General features: G+C 38.3%; 16 protein-coding genes across 16 annotated transcripts; 8 read left to right on the top strand and 8 right to left on the bottom strand. All coding sequences in view use genetic code 6, as the record gives it.

Annotated features, from left to right (window-relative positions):
• Positions 1 to 152: 152 nt before the first annotated feature.
• SS50377_20517 (uncharacterized protein) lies at positions 153 to 668 on the bottom strand (the record flags this gene model as incomplete). Its single annotated transcript, XM_067904457.1, has 1 exon — positions 153 to 668. One exon carries the CDS (start codon positions 666 to 668, stop codon positions 153 to 155), a length of 516 nt encoding a protein of 171 aa, XP_067767939.1.
• A 64-nt stretch (positions 669 to 732) lies between these two features.
• SS50377_20516 (uncharacterized protein) lies at positions 733 to 1,014 on the top strand (the record flags this gene model as incomplete). Its single annotated transcript, XM_067904456.1, has 1 exon — positions 733 to 1,014. The coding sequence occupies one exon, from the start codon at positions 733 to 735 to the stop codon at positions 1,012 to 1,014; it is 282 nt and encodes a 93-aa protein (XP_067767938.1).
• Positions 1,015 to 1,055: 41 nt separating this feature from the next.
• Positions 1,056 to 1,280, top strand: SS50377_20515 (uncharacterized protein; the record flags this gene model as incomplete). Its single annotated transcript, XM_067904455.1, has 1 exon — positions 1,056 to 1,280. One exon carries the CDS (start codon positions 1,056 to 1,058, stop codon positions 1,278 to 1,280), a length of 225 nt encoding a protein of 74 aa, XP_067767937.1.
• Positions 1,281 to 1,951: 671 nt separating this feature from the next.
• On the top strand, positions 1,952 to 2,338 carry SS50377_20514 (uncharacterized protein; the record flags this gene model as incomplete). Its single annotated transcript, XM_067904454.1, has 1 exon — positions 1,952 to 2,338. The coding sequence occupies one exon, from the start codon at positions 1,952 to 1,954 to the stop codon at positions 2,336 to 2,338; it is 387 nt and encodes a 128-aa protein (XP_067767936.1).
• A 139-nt stretch (positions 2,339 to 2,477) lies between these two features.
• On the bottom strand, positions 2,478 to 2,843 carry SS50377_20513 (Ribosomal protein L7Ae; the record flags this gene model as incomplete). Its single annotated transcript, XM_067904453.1, has 1 exon — positions 2,478 to 2,843. The coding sequence occupies one exon, from the start codon at positions 2,841 to 2,843 to the stop codon at positions 2,478 to 2,480; it is 366 nt and encodes a 121-aa protein (XP_067767935.1).
• Positions 2,844 to 3,049: 206 nt separating this feature from the next.
• Positions 3,050 to 3,433, bottom strand: SS50377_20512 (Ribosomal protein S12; the record flags this gene model as incomplete). The annotated part of the gene is made up of 1 exon (XM_067904452.1): positions 3,050 to 3,433. One exon carries the CDS (start codon positions 3,431 to 3,433, stop codon positions 3,050 to 3,052), a length of 384 nt encoding a protein of 127 aa, XP_067767934.1.
• Positions 3,434 to 3,908: 475 nt separating this feature from the next.
• On the top strand, positions 3,909 to 4,964 carry SS50377_20511 (uncharacterized protein; the record flags this gene model as incomplete). Its single annotated transcript, XM_067904451.1, has 1 exon — positions 3,909 to 4,964. One exon carries the CDS (start codon positions 3,909 to 3,911, stop codon positions 4,962 to 4,964), a length of 1,056 nt encoding a protein of 351 aa, XP_067767933.1.
• A 1,125-nt stretch (positions 4,965 to 6,089) lies between these two features.
• SS50377_20510 (uncharacterized protein) lies at positions 6,090 to 6,431 on the bottom strand (the record flags this gene model as incomplete). The annotated part of the gene is made up of 1 exon (XM_067904450.1): positions 6,090 to 6,431. The coding sequence occupies one exon, from the start codon at positions 6,429 to 6,431 to the stop codon at positions 6,090 to 6,092; it is 342 nt and encodes a 113-aa protein (XP_067767932.1).
• A 514-nt stretch (positions 6,432 to 6,945) lies between these two features.
• Positions 6,946 to 7,440, top strand: SS50377_20509 (Cysteine-rich membrane protein 2; the record flags this gene model as incomplete). Its single annotated transcript, XM_067904449.1, has 1 exon — positions 6,946 to 7,440. The coding sequence occupies one exon, from the start codon at positions 6,946 to 6,948 to the stop codon at positions 7,438 to 7,440; it is 495 nt and encodes a 164-aa protein (XP_067767931.1).
• A 194-nt stretch (positions 7,441 to 7,634) lies between these two features.
• On the top strand, positions 7,635 to 8,105 carry SS50377_20508 (uncharacterized protein; the record flags this gene model as incomplete). Its single annotated transcript, XM_067904448.1, has 1 exon — positions 7,635 to 8,105. The coding sequence occupies one exon, from the start codon at positions 7,635 to 7,637 to the stop codon at positions 8,103 to 8,105; it is 471 nt and encodes a 156-aa protein (XP_067767930.1).
• Positions 8,106 to 8,636: 531 nt separating this feature from the next.
• SS50377_20507 (Transmembrane domain-containing protein) lies at positions 8,637 to 9,839 on the top strand (the record flags this gene model as incomplete). The annotated part of the gene is made up of 1 exon (XM_067904447.1): positions 8,637 to 9,839. One exon carries the CDS (start codon positions 8,637 to 8,639, stop codon positions 9,837 to 9,839), a length of 1,203 nt encoding a protein of 400 aa, XP_067767929.1.
• A 350-nt stretch (positions 9,840 to 10,189) lies between these two features.
• SS50377_20506 (Proteasome subunit beta type) lies at positions 10,190 to 10,882 on the bottom strand (the record flags this gene model as incomplete). Its single annotated transcript, XM_067904446.1, has 1 exon — positions 10,190 to 10,882. One exon carries the CDS (start codon positions 10,880 to 10,882, stop codon positions 10,190 to 10,192), a length of 693 nt encoding a protein of 230 aa, XP_067767928.1.
• A 197-nt stretch (positions 10,883 to 11,079) lies between these two features.
• Positions 11,080 to 11,271, bottom strand: SS50377_20505 (uncharacterized protein; the record flags this gene model as incomplete). The annotated part of the gene is made up of 1 exon (XM_067904445.1): positions 11,080 to 11,271. One exon carries the CDS (start codon positions 11,269 to 11,271, stop codon positions 11,080 to 11,082), a length of 192 nt encoding a protein of 63 aa, XP_067767927.1.
• A 231-nt stretch (positions 11,272 to 11,502) lies between these two features.
• SS50377_20504 (uncharacterized protein) lies at positions 11,503 to 12,813 on the bottom strand (the record flags this gene model as incomplete). The annotated part of the gene is made up of 1 exon (XM_067904444.1): positions 11,503 to 12,813. One exon carries the CDS (start codon positions 12,811 to 12,813, stop codon positions 11,503 to 11,505), a length of 1,311 nt encoding a protein of 436 aa, XP_067767926.1.
• Positions 12,814 to 12,855: 42 nt separating this feature from the next.
• SS50377_20503 (uncharacterized protein) lies at positions 12,856 to 13,257 on the top strand (the record flags this gene model as incomplete). The annotated part of the gene is made up of 1 exon (XM_067904443.1): positions 12,856 to 13,257. The coding sequence occupies one exon, from the start codon at positions 12,856 to 12,858 to the stop codon at positions 13,255 to 13,257; it is 402 nt and encodes a 133-aa protein (XP_067767925.1).
• Positions 13,258 to 13,262: 5 nt separating this feature from the next.
• SS50377_20502 (uncharacterized protein) lies at positions 13,263 to 13,979 on the bottom strand (the record flags this gene model as incomplete). Its single annotated transcript, XM_067904442.1, has 1 exon — positions 13,263 to 13,979. The coding sequence occupies one exon, from the start codon at positions 13,977 to 13,979 to the stop codon at positions 13,263 to 13,265; it is 717 nt and encodes a 238-aa protein (XP_067767924.1).
• Between the last annotated feature and the right edge of the window lie 110 nt (positions 13,980 to 14,089).

Raw genomic sequence — 14,089 nt, 5'->3', positions numbered from 1 at the left:
CCAATTTTAATTAAGCTTTTTATGTCAATAAAGGTTTACGATGATAAATTTTCTTAGGATAAAAATAGTATAATTTGATAGATTAAGCATTATTATTACATTAACTTTAATTATCTTAGTTTTACAAAATATAATACTGAGAAGTAAAACATTCAGATACCTTTGTGCAGTTATAATTATAACTGATTAACCATTTACCGTAGCTTTTCATTTTCTGATTCTAAGCATCTATTCTCCAATACAAGATCAACTACAGCGTCTGTACATGACTTACCAGGTTATATTTTTCCAGACAATGTTGCTTTAATAACTCCTGCATCAAAGGTATCTTTATCTACTTCCTTAACTATTGTTTCTAAAAGAGCGTTTCTCAATCTAATTTCAACTAATTCTTAATTGACTTAAGCATCATGCTATTATTCCCCTTTAATAACTGAACAGGATAGACTAGAAATTTAACAAATTTATTATTCTTCATAAAGCTCAGTAAAATAAATAACTAAGTCAGCCAGTACCTATGCTCTAATTTATTAATATTATGCATTATCATTGTTAATATTAGGATTCAATAATATGTCAAAATATGGTATAAAGTGTCCTTATACTTACTCAAATGGATAATTATTAAGGATATCATCATAGTCAGGTTATGGGTTGGAATTTTCCATCAAAGGAAAGTTTTAGAAATTTATTTGAGTATTATAATATAATATAAGTTTTTCCATTTCACAAATGCCGTTCCTAGTAGGAAACCTTGTTTTATTTGAAGGAAGACCTTACTATATTACGGAATTCATAAACTCACGGTGTTTTTATATATAAAATCATTCAGAAAGACTAGTAAAACGACCAAAAGATGTAAGACTTCTTGCACTCAAGGGGCCTTCGAATTATACAATCTAAGAGGAAGATTTTGCTGCATTTGAGAAGGTACATAAGCTTATTGCTATATATGAGAAAAAATTGATAGCTAAATAAATCAAAAAGGCTGAATTTGCTGAAACTGATGAATGATCACTTTAATATTATATAATTATATAGTAAAAATTCGAAAAATGGAAATCGAGCAAGTTATATAGATTTTAGAAAATGTCGAGAAAAGGATTAATTTGACGGAACCAGATTCTCCAGACTAAATTGCATAATATGTAAATTAATTCCCAAAAGACTTTCTCGAACTGGATTGCGTAACTTAGATCTAAGCAGTAATTTAGAAATTAAATGATTGTGCTTCGTTGACTAAAACTCTCATTTAAGAAATTACAAAGTGTAATCAGTGAATAAAATAGTATTTGTAGTATTTTATCAAAGGATTGGTTAAATAAACTTATATATAAAGTTAGTAACTATCCAACAAAACGCCTATCTATATCTGATTTTTATTTTTATCACTTAGCACGACATTCAAATCATTATATGATTTTACTTTATCATTGTTACGAATATTCAGCTATCAATTGCAAATTAATATGATAATTAAATCCGAATAATAATTAGAAAAAAGTGATTCTATACGAAACTCTATAAACATAATATTCACATACTAAATGTAAACATCCGATATCTCATCAACGAAATGATTCCTTTGTTTATCTCAACTTTGTTTCTACTTTCATTTAAAGTACTTTTCTTAGTTTCCATATATAAAAATCGTTTCTCGTCGACATAGCGATATGACTGTTCATTAACACTATTTAAATCTCCACTTTACTAGGTTCCGTCCGGAGAAACCCATTTAACCAACCCTATTTTTACATAGCAAACAACATATACAATTTCTAAAAATATAATATTGATATACTTACAGATCAAACTAGTTACTAATAAATATTTTCCGATCAAAATTTTATCTACCGAATCGGAAATTTCTATATCCTAAAATCTCACTTCCCCGAACCATCACTCACTAAACTTTATCCTTACTAATGTTTATTCACTCCGCTCCATCTACATGTGCGAAATCCGGAAAACCCCTCAACAATCTGACACCCACACCTGCGAACACAACATTCAAACGAGCAGCGCCCCGGGACCCCCGCCATATACCCCAGATGACCTGCTCGACATAATGATCGGTATTTTGTAACATACTAAGCAGCACTCCCTACCGGTTTTGAAGGCAAACCAGCTGTAACGGTCGCTACTTCTGAGAGACCACGACGAAATCTGGGAGCTGGCAGTATTCTGGGCTGCCTACACGTAGGCGCGTCAAAGCGATAGTGGGATGGGCGTCGCTGGGCTGCTGAAGCTGCTGAAACGGCTGCAGGCTAAACAGGTGCCGTTCCAGGGCTTTGTGGGATAGCTTACAGCAGCGCTGCGGGGTGAGGTGCGCCAATGAGTGAATTGCATATTTTGCGAAACTTTGCGTTTTCGGAATTAACTTATAAGAACATATAGTAATTCACCCATTCGCACTAATGTGGAAAAAGTGTTATCAAACATATTTGCCACGTTGCCCATAATAATAACAAAACCAATCACATCTCGATCTTGAGTATCACCTCAGCAACCTTTTTGTCCAAAGGAGTTTCTTTGTTGGCGTTTTTGATACAGCAGGCAACGGCTGGTCTTCCCAAACCGCACGCACGGCCAAGCTCGACTCTCGAGTTGACGAAAACACAGATAATTCCTTTGTCCTCGCATAGTTCTGGAAGGTGGAGTGCTATTTCAATCGGTACTGCGTCAGCAGCAATAACAACGAGTCTGGTACGTGATTTTGCGGCCTGCTTAGTGCACTCGTTTATGCCCCGTGCAATGCGGTTGATAGTTTTCGCCTGCTTCACGATGGCGAGGACGTCGTCCTGTATCGATTTAGCAGAAATAGTTATTCTTGAATCTGTCATTGTAAGTGGAGTGAAAAATGGAGTGGAAATATGTAATATTATTATATAATAACGATAAGTGAATTAAAGAATCTAAAATAATAGTTACAACAACTTAAAATATACTTAGAGAATTAATATAAAACAGAGGTTAGATAGCTATTATTAAAAATAAATACATAGGCAACCTGGTAACGGTCCTCTAGTCAAAAACTATCACGTTAATATCACTGGAGCATTTCGTTGAAACACTTCTGGTCTTCCTCGGTGAGGGTGCCGAAGTCGGTGATGGCGAGGACGGAGGCACCGACGATCTTACCCTTGTTACGAGCGTCGGCGGTCTTCTCTTCGCAGATGGTACCCTTGAGTCTGAACTGGCCGGCGAGCTCGCCGATCTGCTTCTTGGGGAACTTCTCGACGATGGAGACGCCGTGCTTCTTGCAGAGAGCCTTGATGAGGGCCTTGTAGGCGTTCTCATTGCAGTCGTTGGCGAGGATGACAACCTTGACGCCCTGCTTGGCTTCGAGGGCCTTGACGACCTGGCGGAGGCCGGAAACGAGGTTACCGTGAACTCTGATCTTTCTGAAGAAGGAGGATAACTGGTCAGCCATTGTGCGTGGAGTGGAAATTTAGAATGAAACCGGGTTCGGGTATTTTGGGGATGCCACAGGGGCTGGGCGAGGCTGCGTGCGCACTGGCGAGGCGGTAAAGGCAGTCCGGCACGCGCCCCAAGCTCTCTTCTAGCAGCCCCCTACCCCTGATTCTTGCCATCGAAGTGGCCAGGCAGTATGACGATGCTGGATACGGCACCCTCCAAACAGGTTGAAGTACGAAAACTAGTCGGAGTTTCAGCAAAGTGCAGTGCCAGGCGTGATTTAGCTAGCGGTCATCCTGCTGGGTCAAGTTTCGTACATGATACAGAAAGACTGGTAGCGCTCGTAGGCCCTCTTAGATACGACAGATAGACCTACGCTGCCATATGTATCCCTTCGGCCTATTTCTGCAAATCTCAGCCATCCCACAGAAACAAAAAATCCAGTTTCATGATTTAAGAGCTTTATGCATTATATTGTGCAAGATGCAAAAATGATTCCCAGAGCCCAGCCGGCCATCATCGAGAACCGGTCACTCCAGCCGTACCGCGGCCCAAACTACCACCAGAAGCGCTTCATTGATGACGCCTGCAAGAAGCTGAGCATATCCACATCGGCCGCACCCAATCAGTTTTAGCGCCGCGTTTCGGGGCGGCCGCTGTCTGCTCGGTAGCCAGGACCTCCGTAGCAGGAAAATTCCCACAGCCAGATGACGCAGAGCGGAGTTACCCCAGAGCGAGTGCAGCGCCTCAAGGGACAGCAACCGCAGCTCTCCAGCGCCCGCCTTGTGCGAAACCCGTCTAGCACGCTGGGCGGATTTGGTGTTTGCTCAGTGACATCGATATAGGCGTTAGGTGCCCCGGTTATGGAGGCTATCTCGCCACTCTCGACGGAGCGGAACTGCTCCTTGTCGTCCAGCCATGCAGAACTCGAGGCAACTGCGGACTCTAAAAATATACTTGCTAATTTGTACATACTGAATTAGAATCTCAGGACGAGTAAGTCCAGGAGCAGTGTAATATCTCACATGACGTGTAACATTGCAGATGCGCTACGCGGGAAGTCTGGCAGGATCTCGACGGAGGACATCTACGCGTGGAAATAGTCCCAGTGTGCATCTATACAGGTATGTGGTATCCGCAGAAACTAGTCGATTCTTAAAAGTGATCACGAAATATTAGACGCACAGGTTCACCAATTCCGCTCACAGAAGGAGCAGAGCTTTCTGGGAAAGGACTTTATAGGGTATGTGTAAATGCTTAAGAGACAGAAACGGAATAAGTAGCAGATGGTGAAGAGCATACAATAGATCCAGAATGACGTGTACATCGAATTTGATCGAATATTTAACTAAATATCATACATTTTAATATTAGATAGAAAGTTTTATCTTATTAATAGATATAAATTCACTTATTATGTCATTTTGATACTTTGTGTATGTGATCTAAGATAATTTGGCAATTATTACTTAATGTATTAGCTTTTTTAATCATCTGCTTAATTATCACCATATTAGTATGTATTGATATCTCTAAGATGTCTATGACTGCTTATTTGTTATAATATAGCTTAGATTTTCTATAATTTGATATTTAAGGTTTTACATCTTCATCAAAATTAAGCATTCTAACGATCATTTAATAAATGATTCTTTTCCAAATATTTATTAATAATGACTTAATTATATATTATCAAAATCAAAGAAACATATACGGTAAAATTGTTGCATTCCAGCATATATTTATTAGTTTGTTGTTGAACATAAATACATAAAAATTTAAAACCACATAATAAAAAATAATAGTATTATATATATAATTTGGCTAAATGAATGAATATACGAATTAATAATATACAGTATTTTATAAATATGTATAATAATGTGAGAAAAACCGTTCTACTTATAATCAAAGTATGTATTATTTCTCATGAAACTTTATATTAACAATTTGCGTTTCTTAACATTCTACAAATTGGTAATTCAAATAATTTAGGCAATACTAAATGTTATCACAAAATTTTTGATTAAAAACAGGTTAAATAATATATATTTATATAATATACGAAAAAATCTTTTAAGTTACTAAATTACTAATTCACAATGCAATTTAATCGTTTCTAGTGAAGATAATGTTAAATTAATTTATTTTCAAAAAGTTTGTCTATAACAGTTCTATACTTTGCTAATTTCGCTATTATTCATTATTATAAGAACTTTCAACTGAATAAAGTTAAATTGATTGCTTTGTAACTTTCATATTAGAAGCACCATTGCGAAGATTGATTATATATAATTTTAAATTTATTTATTATAGTTAATAATCTTTTACAACATTTCTCATAATAATATTATTTAATCAATCTATTATAGATCATAATGGTCATATTGCATTAAATAGTAATGCCATACAACAAAGTTAAAATATCTGGAATAACAGTTTCAATTTACAGTAAATATCTATCATAGTTACAATATAAGTATATAATATCGTTTGACACTTTTATATACAACTGTTGATTGATTTATCTTTTAAATTAATAATAAGTAACCCCATATGATCGTTCACGAGTAATCACACTTTAATTATTGTAATAATAAACTGTAATAGGTTAGTTATTAATATTTTAATGATGTAACTATAATAATCTCATTATTTTATACATGCACTAATCAAATAAATCGATCTTCATCTAAATTAAACGAAATACTGCTACTTAAAATACTTCGTTATTTATTTATTACAACTCTATCAGAAGGATGGTACATTAATGGTTTTTACAAAGGAATCACATTAACAGGATCATCTTCTAGCTTAATTTTTACCTGATTTCTATAAGATGTAGTAGTTGACTACCGATTTAACGTATTTGTTCTAGAAACTAGTGTAGGAGTTTTTAATTCCAGCATTGTATTTCGAATTGTAGATACTGTTGCTAAATTCCCAAACATAGCATCTGCCTCTTACTGTTCCTCAAATTCTTATTCTAAACCACATTAAGGACCCATTCCCATTTATACAATATTTAGTATTTTTAAAATATGTAGTATATTATTGTGTATAAATTTTCTATTCATAACAAAATTATTAGTATGAAATAATCTATTTTTTGATCATCTACCTTTAATAACTAGATAGTGAAACTTACTTTAATTAAAATATAGATTTTATATCTTTGGAGCAACTATTTTATCATTATATATAAAATATTAATAAAATTATTTATCATAAAAATTATACAGTAAAATAATATATTATTATATGCTTACTAAGTAGTTTAATACTAGTCACACGCAAAAAGATTAAATCTATTTTTCTAATTTGTCTAGTTCTTATGAAACAGCTGAAGAGGTTACTGTGTTTTTAGATAAGTTTAGTCAACTTTCAATTCAAACTACAAAAACAGTTTTTACAATTTTTAATAATATATTATATTTAGTATAAAGCGGACAAATACATAAAATCCTTCAAAATCTTCATTAAACGCCTCACAATCTTCAGTAAACCGAGTGCAAGGTCTACGCCGAGATGAGCACCGCGCAGGCCTGCATCGATAAGTGCAAGCAGGGATTCAACCAGACATGCGTGAATGGCAACAGTGTTAATTGTGGAATCACTGGACAAGTCACATAGTGCAATTGTAGTATAATTGCACTAAATTGCAAGACTTGTGCCCCAGTTACTGGTAGCAATACAGATCCATCTGCTTGCGAGGAATGCATGGAAGGTTACTCAATTGATAGTGGGTCTTGTACTAATTGCACTGACGGTTTCGACAAGGTAGGAAAATTATGCCTTCCCTAGGGCTAGGGTGACGATGACGATATCGTCAAGGGAGGGATATCCGGTGGCGCGATTGCCGGCATCGCCGTTGGCAGTATTTTGGTTATTGGGATTGCAGTGGGCACGGTGTGCTACTTTTTGAAGCGGAAGAGTCGCTTTGCTCAAAATTAAACCTAGGCCGTAAAAGATACTACTATGGATACAATTTTTGGCGGTTAGACGGTGATGAGAAGTCAGTGAGTTGGTTTTTGAGACGAATTCTGCTATTCAAGATAATTCTAGGCCCGCTTAACTAAAGCAGCGCTTACCGCACTTCCTACCCAACGTACAAGTTTTAATCTGCAAAATTTAAGTAAAAAATAATTAAAAATATTATTATTATATAATAGCTACACGAATTAATCGAATATACGTAAATTAGCATTAGCAGCCAAATGCTCCCTACCCGAACCAGCGCGCTACCGCCTCAGCAGCACTCACTATAATCACAACTACTTATTTAATACTTTGCTAAGATTAAATTTTCCACCCCGAACCCGAAAAACCCACCAAGCGATTTCGCTCTCACCCGCCGCCAAAGTTTCCATCCCACTTTCAGCCGAATTCTGCTTTGCCCCAAACGGCGATTCCGCGGAGTGCGCGCATTTTTGGGGGTTTCTGGGCCAAAATCACCTCCAAAATCATCAAAAATCATCAAAATTGAGAGAAGAAACGGGCCAAAATATTATGCAAAATAGGTGCAAAAATAGCAAAAAATAACGCAAAATGAGAGAAAATTGACGCAAATGAACAGCAAAACTAGCATAAAAAATTAAAAATTAAATGAAAAATTCCTAAAATAGGTGCAAAATAGACTAAAAACGCGCATTTTCACGGATACCATTTCAAGCATTTTGCAGCGCTGAAATTCACCAAATGCTGCTTTTTGCGTGTGTAAAAATTTGATTAGCAGTGCTAATGACAAGTTGTGGCAGAGAACTGAGTATTAATGTAACGTTTTATTGTCACAAATTGGCCGCCTAAAAATCTTTAGTCGTGGCTGAATTTTCGTTTCTGGGCGTTAAATGCAATTTTGCACATGATATAAGTGAGTATATTTTGCAATTTGGAAGCAGAATAAATTTGTGCTTATGACGTAACGGGGCGGTTTTAGTGAGTAGAATTGCGCTTGACAGACCTTACATATTGAGTAAGTTTTTCAGCTTGTTTTAGTGAGATAGCGAGTATAAGTATTAAGGATTAATTATTAATTATTATATAAAATTGTATTTTTATAAATTAGTATTTATAATGTATTTAATTACAAATTTCATAAAACTAAAACCAACTTTAAAGTATGCATAATTAGAGTATACTAGGGTATATTAAAAATAAGTTTTTGAGTTTATAAAAGGTTTATAAGATAGACAGCATTTTTTAAAGTCTAGTTTTTAGAAATGATGAAAGATGGAGTATTCCTCTGGATCCTCGTTGCATCAATGATTCTGTCCGGGGCCGGGTCCACCATGACCCAGAAGGCCCAGCAGCTGCAAATTGTGGCTCCCTGCTAGGGGTGCACTGCAGAATCCTTCAACCACTCCTACATGCAGACCTTCTTCATGTTCATGGGCGAGTTAATGTGCATCTTCGTCTGGCTCGTGATCCAGTTCGTGAACAAGCAGCGCAAGGTCGAGGCGCCCCCTCTGAAGGAGGGCAAGCGCTACTACAAGTTCTACCCGAACGTGTTCCTCTTCCTGGTGCCCACCGTGTGCGACCTCATCTCGTCCACCTTCAACACCATCTCCCTCTACTACTCGCTCCCGTCGGTGCGGCTCGTGCTGTCCCGCTGCACGACGCTCTTCATCGCGATCTTCTCCTTCTGCATCTGGCGCGACTACCGCAAGAAGTTCGACTTGCCGCAGGTCGTGGGGCTGCTCATGCTCTTCACCGGCGCCGCCATCACCGCGGTCGCATCCATCATGTTCAGCACCAGCTCCGAGACCGCCAAGAACCCCACCATCGGCGTCGTCACCTCCATCCTGGGGTCGCTCTTCGCGAGCTTCTTCTACGTGTCCGAGGAGGTCTTCCTGCGCAAGATCCAGACCACCGGCCTGATGGGCGTGAGCAACGAGGGCGGCTGGGGCATGATCATCTACGCGATCCTGCTCCCCATCTTCAACGTGGTGCCCGACCCCTTCGACACCACAAAAAAGATGGAGAACCTGGCCGGGTGGGCATTCCAGGTCAAGACCTCCGCCGTGCTGCAGTACACCATCCCGATCTACCTCGTGTTCACGATCATCCTCAACGCCAGCGGCATGGAGATCACCAACAGGGCCTCCGCCGCCACCAGGTCCACCGTGGGCGCCCAGGTCACCATCGTTATCTGGATCATCTCCTTCGCCATCGGCTGGGAGTCCTGGGACACGAAGTCCACGCTGACGAGGATTGCAGGCTTCATCCTAGTTACGCTCGGTGCCTTGATTTACAACAACATTTTCAAAATTATCCCCTTCCTCAAGTAGTATAATATTAAATCACAGGGCAGGTGGATGGGTAAGGGTGGTAAAGAGGAGCAGAAAATTAGGGAATCTGAGACTATTCTTGCAGATATTATCGTCGACGGCGTGGTTGATGTTGAACAGAAAGAGAATATATGAATGATTTTGTATCAATTTTAATCCTATAATTATTGTTATTAATAATTAATAATACAATAGATACCTTAAGATCTTATATTGTCATATTAAATTAAAGTTAGTCTATAATATACACTTATTCAAATTTTCAGTTCTTCACTGGACAACTTAATAACTGTAGATACTAAATAGAAAAACATCGAATACTGAATTTATAGAGTTGGTCATTTAGTATATTAGAGAATTGTAACTAATCAAAATTTATCAACTATAAACTATTGATAACTAGACGCATAATTCTCCCTATAATTAATATCCTGCTATAAAAATCAGTAGACTTACGTTTATTAACTATAACTATTTGTAACATCTCACTGAACGCCAACAAGTCCTGCACTCTAATTACCGACGTCTTTATAACCTCTTATATGTTCGACGCCACCTCTCTTAATAACAACCAAATCGACATTACTACCGCTACCTAAATCGTTCATAATACCTGCTCTGATTGCTTTTTCACACATGTCTTTAGCCTATGATTCTGTAACATTTTCAGTCCATTAGTCGTTGAAAACTGCTCTAGCTGCCAAAGATCCAGAACCTAGTGTGCTATATGGTAAATAATCAGCTGATCCATGAGGTTACAAGCTTATTAAATGGGCTCCCATTTCATCTATACCTCCAAGAATGAGAGCAGCGGACACGTGACCTTAATAATTAAAAAGGTGATTTTGCATTATATGGCCGGCTACAGAGACTAAGGGCTCTTGCTCTGTTTTAAGTTAATTCAACTTTAATTAATCGCGTGCCATCTTTTTCACTGCAAAAGTATCAGCCGCCGTTCCTGCACCTGCACAATAGATAAACTATGATATTGCTTCTAGCTTGTTACAGTTTCTGTCAGCAACTACTGTACCAGCTGTTGCACGGGTATCTGCGGCTAGTACAACGCCTTAGTCAAAAACGCATCCAACAATAGTAGTTCCTGTTGAAGTAAATGTGAGAGATGGAGGTGCCTTATGGTAGCGAGGAGCTAGAGAAAAGTCAAATTGATTGGTGTTCATTTTAGAGGTTGTAAGAAATATTCATTATAAATAATATATCCAAATTACAAACTTAATTGTAAACATATTTATATGGTATAAATTATAAAATAATTATAACTAAATTTGATTAGAATAGAAATTGAAAATCATAAAATTCACATATAGACATAACAGAAACAAACATGCTCACATATACTCACATTAACCATCTGTAATCAAAAAGCACTGCTAAGAGTGAGTTCTTCTTCAATAACAAAAAGTTCACAAGCGTCGATAGAAAAAAGGTTAGCTTCGGTTTGGAGTTTTCCTACACATGCTATTATAGCGTCATACTCGGACTGTATGTCGAGGCACCTAAAGTGATCGTCACTATGAGTTTCTAATTTAGCAGATACTACTCCTCCCATTTTAATAATTTTAAAACACGAAATCATATTTTATTTCTATTTATAATAATTATTTTTATAATAATTATTTTTTTACAATTTTTGTCATAAAGATATATCTATTATTATTCTATTATTCATATAACCCATTTCTAGTTTGATAACATAGCTTAATTTGTAAATAATTATATAATAAGTAAAAAGTTGAGATTTGCTTCATCCTAGAAGCGCTTCTGACCACAACAATATAGATCACACCAGCAGGCTCCCATTGAACGCAGCAGCTTCAGCTAGCACCTCGGCGTCCTCCACGCAGTTTCCGAAAGCGAAACACACCAACGTTGCGTTATCGAGGATGTCCAAAAGCCGATTCACGAGGCTTTCGTTCTCCGCAAAAAATGCAGTTATCGCGGTTTGCTTCATGAGCATCTCGGCTACGCGCAACCGCAAACTCTCGACCTCGGAGCGCTCCCGCACGCGCGCTATCACGTCCTCAATGTTCTCAGCGAATTCGGCCACGAAATCGGCCACAAAATCGGTGGAAACCGGCAGCGACGGTTAGAAGTCGTACGCGAGGTCCGGAAACTAGAAGGACAGCAGCGCCTGTAGCTCACCCCCGATAGCGCTCCAGCGGGGCTCAAAATCGACCAGCGCCCGTTCCGTGCGTTACAGAACCTGCACAACTTCCTCGATTTCGGTTTGTGCTGCCTCAATTTGCGCGTCGGCGCGCCCTACGAGCAGTCCAGAATAGACTCGCCGGGCTCGCTAGTACCGAGAGTGCAACGCTGCTACATCGCGCTCCACCGCTGCCTTTTGCGCTGTAATGCATGGGGTCAGGAACAGCGCTTTCACGTATGCTGTAGGGGCGCGGAACGCGTACAGGCGCTAAAGGTCTACCTACAGCTCCCGGAGACCGAGCGAGTTGACTGCTAGGATTGATAGAAGCTCTCGGCTTGCCCCGCAACGTTCGAACCAAGCTGCCGCATCAGGAATTGCGCGCCGCCGAGACAATACGTAGCGGGGCGCGACCCGCGGGGCTACGTAGGCCCGCGAACGTTATGGTGCCGGTAGGTGTATCTATCCGGCCCTGCAGGTGAAGTCACCGCGGATCTGGCGCAAAACCTCGGCCGATCCGGTGTCGAACTCGCAGGTTTCGAGCGCAAAATGAGCGATTTTGCGCGCCCCAGATGCCACAGCGGCGGCATAAATGAAGTGTTTAGTTGGTGAACTAATTGTGGCTGCGTAGAGGCCGGGGTAGTCCAGATAAGCCCCACACTCGCCAAGGGCAGGCGCAGGGGAGATTTTGCTCAAAACCTCCTCCAAATCTGACGTGGAACCGGTGAACGCCACACCGTCGATCTAGTAGCGGAGGAGGATGCCAATTGGGCGTAGCTGCGTGAGTATTTCACAGGCGGTAGAGGTTTTTTCTGTGGTCGTCAGCGGCTGAAGTGCGTCGAACCGGAGCGCCATCTGGACTATTTTATGGTCCCGGAACGTGGTGTGTGTTTCAAGCGTGAGCTAGACCTGGTCTGTGATCGGCTGAAAGACAACGATTTCGTACATTTTCATAATACTGTTTATATGATACAATAATGAATTATAAAAATGGAAAAACGCTGGCCGGCCGAGTAGGTCGTTGGGTTCCCAGGTCTAGACGTTGAGAGCGTCGAAGGTTTACTAGGAATCAGAAAAACTGAATACGTGTTCGTTAAATCCGCAGTACGTGTGCGGGATAAGCTAGAATTTTACACAGGAATCGCTATTCAAAAAAGTCTAACCGAAAAATTACTTTCTATCGATACAGATTACCAGATAATCTAATTTATGGAAGAAGATGGTTACTGTTTTGAGTTTAAACTAGATAATTTTGATTCTGACGCCTGCTATGGCGAAATTACAGAGTTTTTTGTTAGTAAAAAGTTGATAATTTCTAGTTAATTTAGAGAATATTATGACTTTGCTAATAATATTATTTAAATATTTTGCGGGGTATTGAAGTCTAAGTGATATCATCATTACTCACTGGTGTAGGCATCTAATATTAGGTACTCTTCCATCGTTCCAAAAATGGTTCTAACCCGGCTTTCAAGTAGCTCGTTTTCCAGGGTGTCATCATAGGAAACTAATCTGTCTTTAGGCACTGGGATTGATTTTATGTGTGGTAATTCGATTTTGGGTTAATTCAGAGCGTCACATTTTTTTAAAAAGTATGATTTCTTCAGGTATAAGTATTTCTTGCGAAACACATTAGGCAGGAATTAAGCAATCTCTTCATTGAAACAGTAATTTTGATTAAAGCACGCACAGAAGTAAAAATAAATTAAAAATGGAAATTAGGAAATTTCCTCGTAATTGTAAAATACGCTAGTTAATTTGATGTAAATATTGATCGGTATGAAATTTTCTAGAGAAACATCTGGATATAAAATTTTAATTACCTGAAATTAGGTATCACATGGAATTTTAAATAGATTGAGAAAGATTTACAGTATTATTTTAATTTAAATGTTTTCAAGTTTCGACTAATTTTTGCTTTCAACAACCACATCCGGCTCATCGATACTAAAAAATTGACAGTTATCAAAATAGAACGGAATGAATAATAAAGGCTCAAAATGATTAGATCTAAGTTAATAATGAGGATAATGCTAATTCTGTGCAAAATCTATCTCATCGATATTTAAATCAATATCGAATATGCAGCATTTCATTTTTTTAAATATAATCATTTGATTACTATATAATAATCATAATTTGTATTAACACATTACCCATTTAATACTACATAAAGCAGATATAACATATATGTATAAAATTAGCTTATTCTGCACTACATAAA

The sequence above is a fragment of the Spironucleus salmonicida genome, chromosome 1 (assembly GCF_000497125.1).
Source record: "Spironucleus salmonicida strain ATCC 50377 chromosome 1, whole genome shotgun sequence".
Taxonomy (NCBI): Eukaryota; Fornicata; order Diplomonadida; family Hexamitidae; genus Spironucleus; species Spironucleus salmonicida.
The sequence above is the reverse complement of the archived record's forward strand: the minus strand, read 5'-3'. Positions and strand labels throughout refer to the sequence as shown.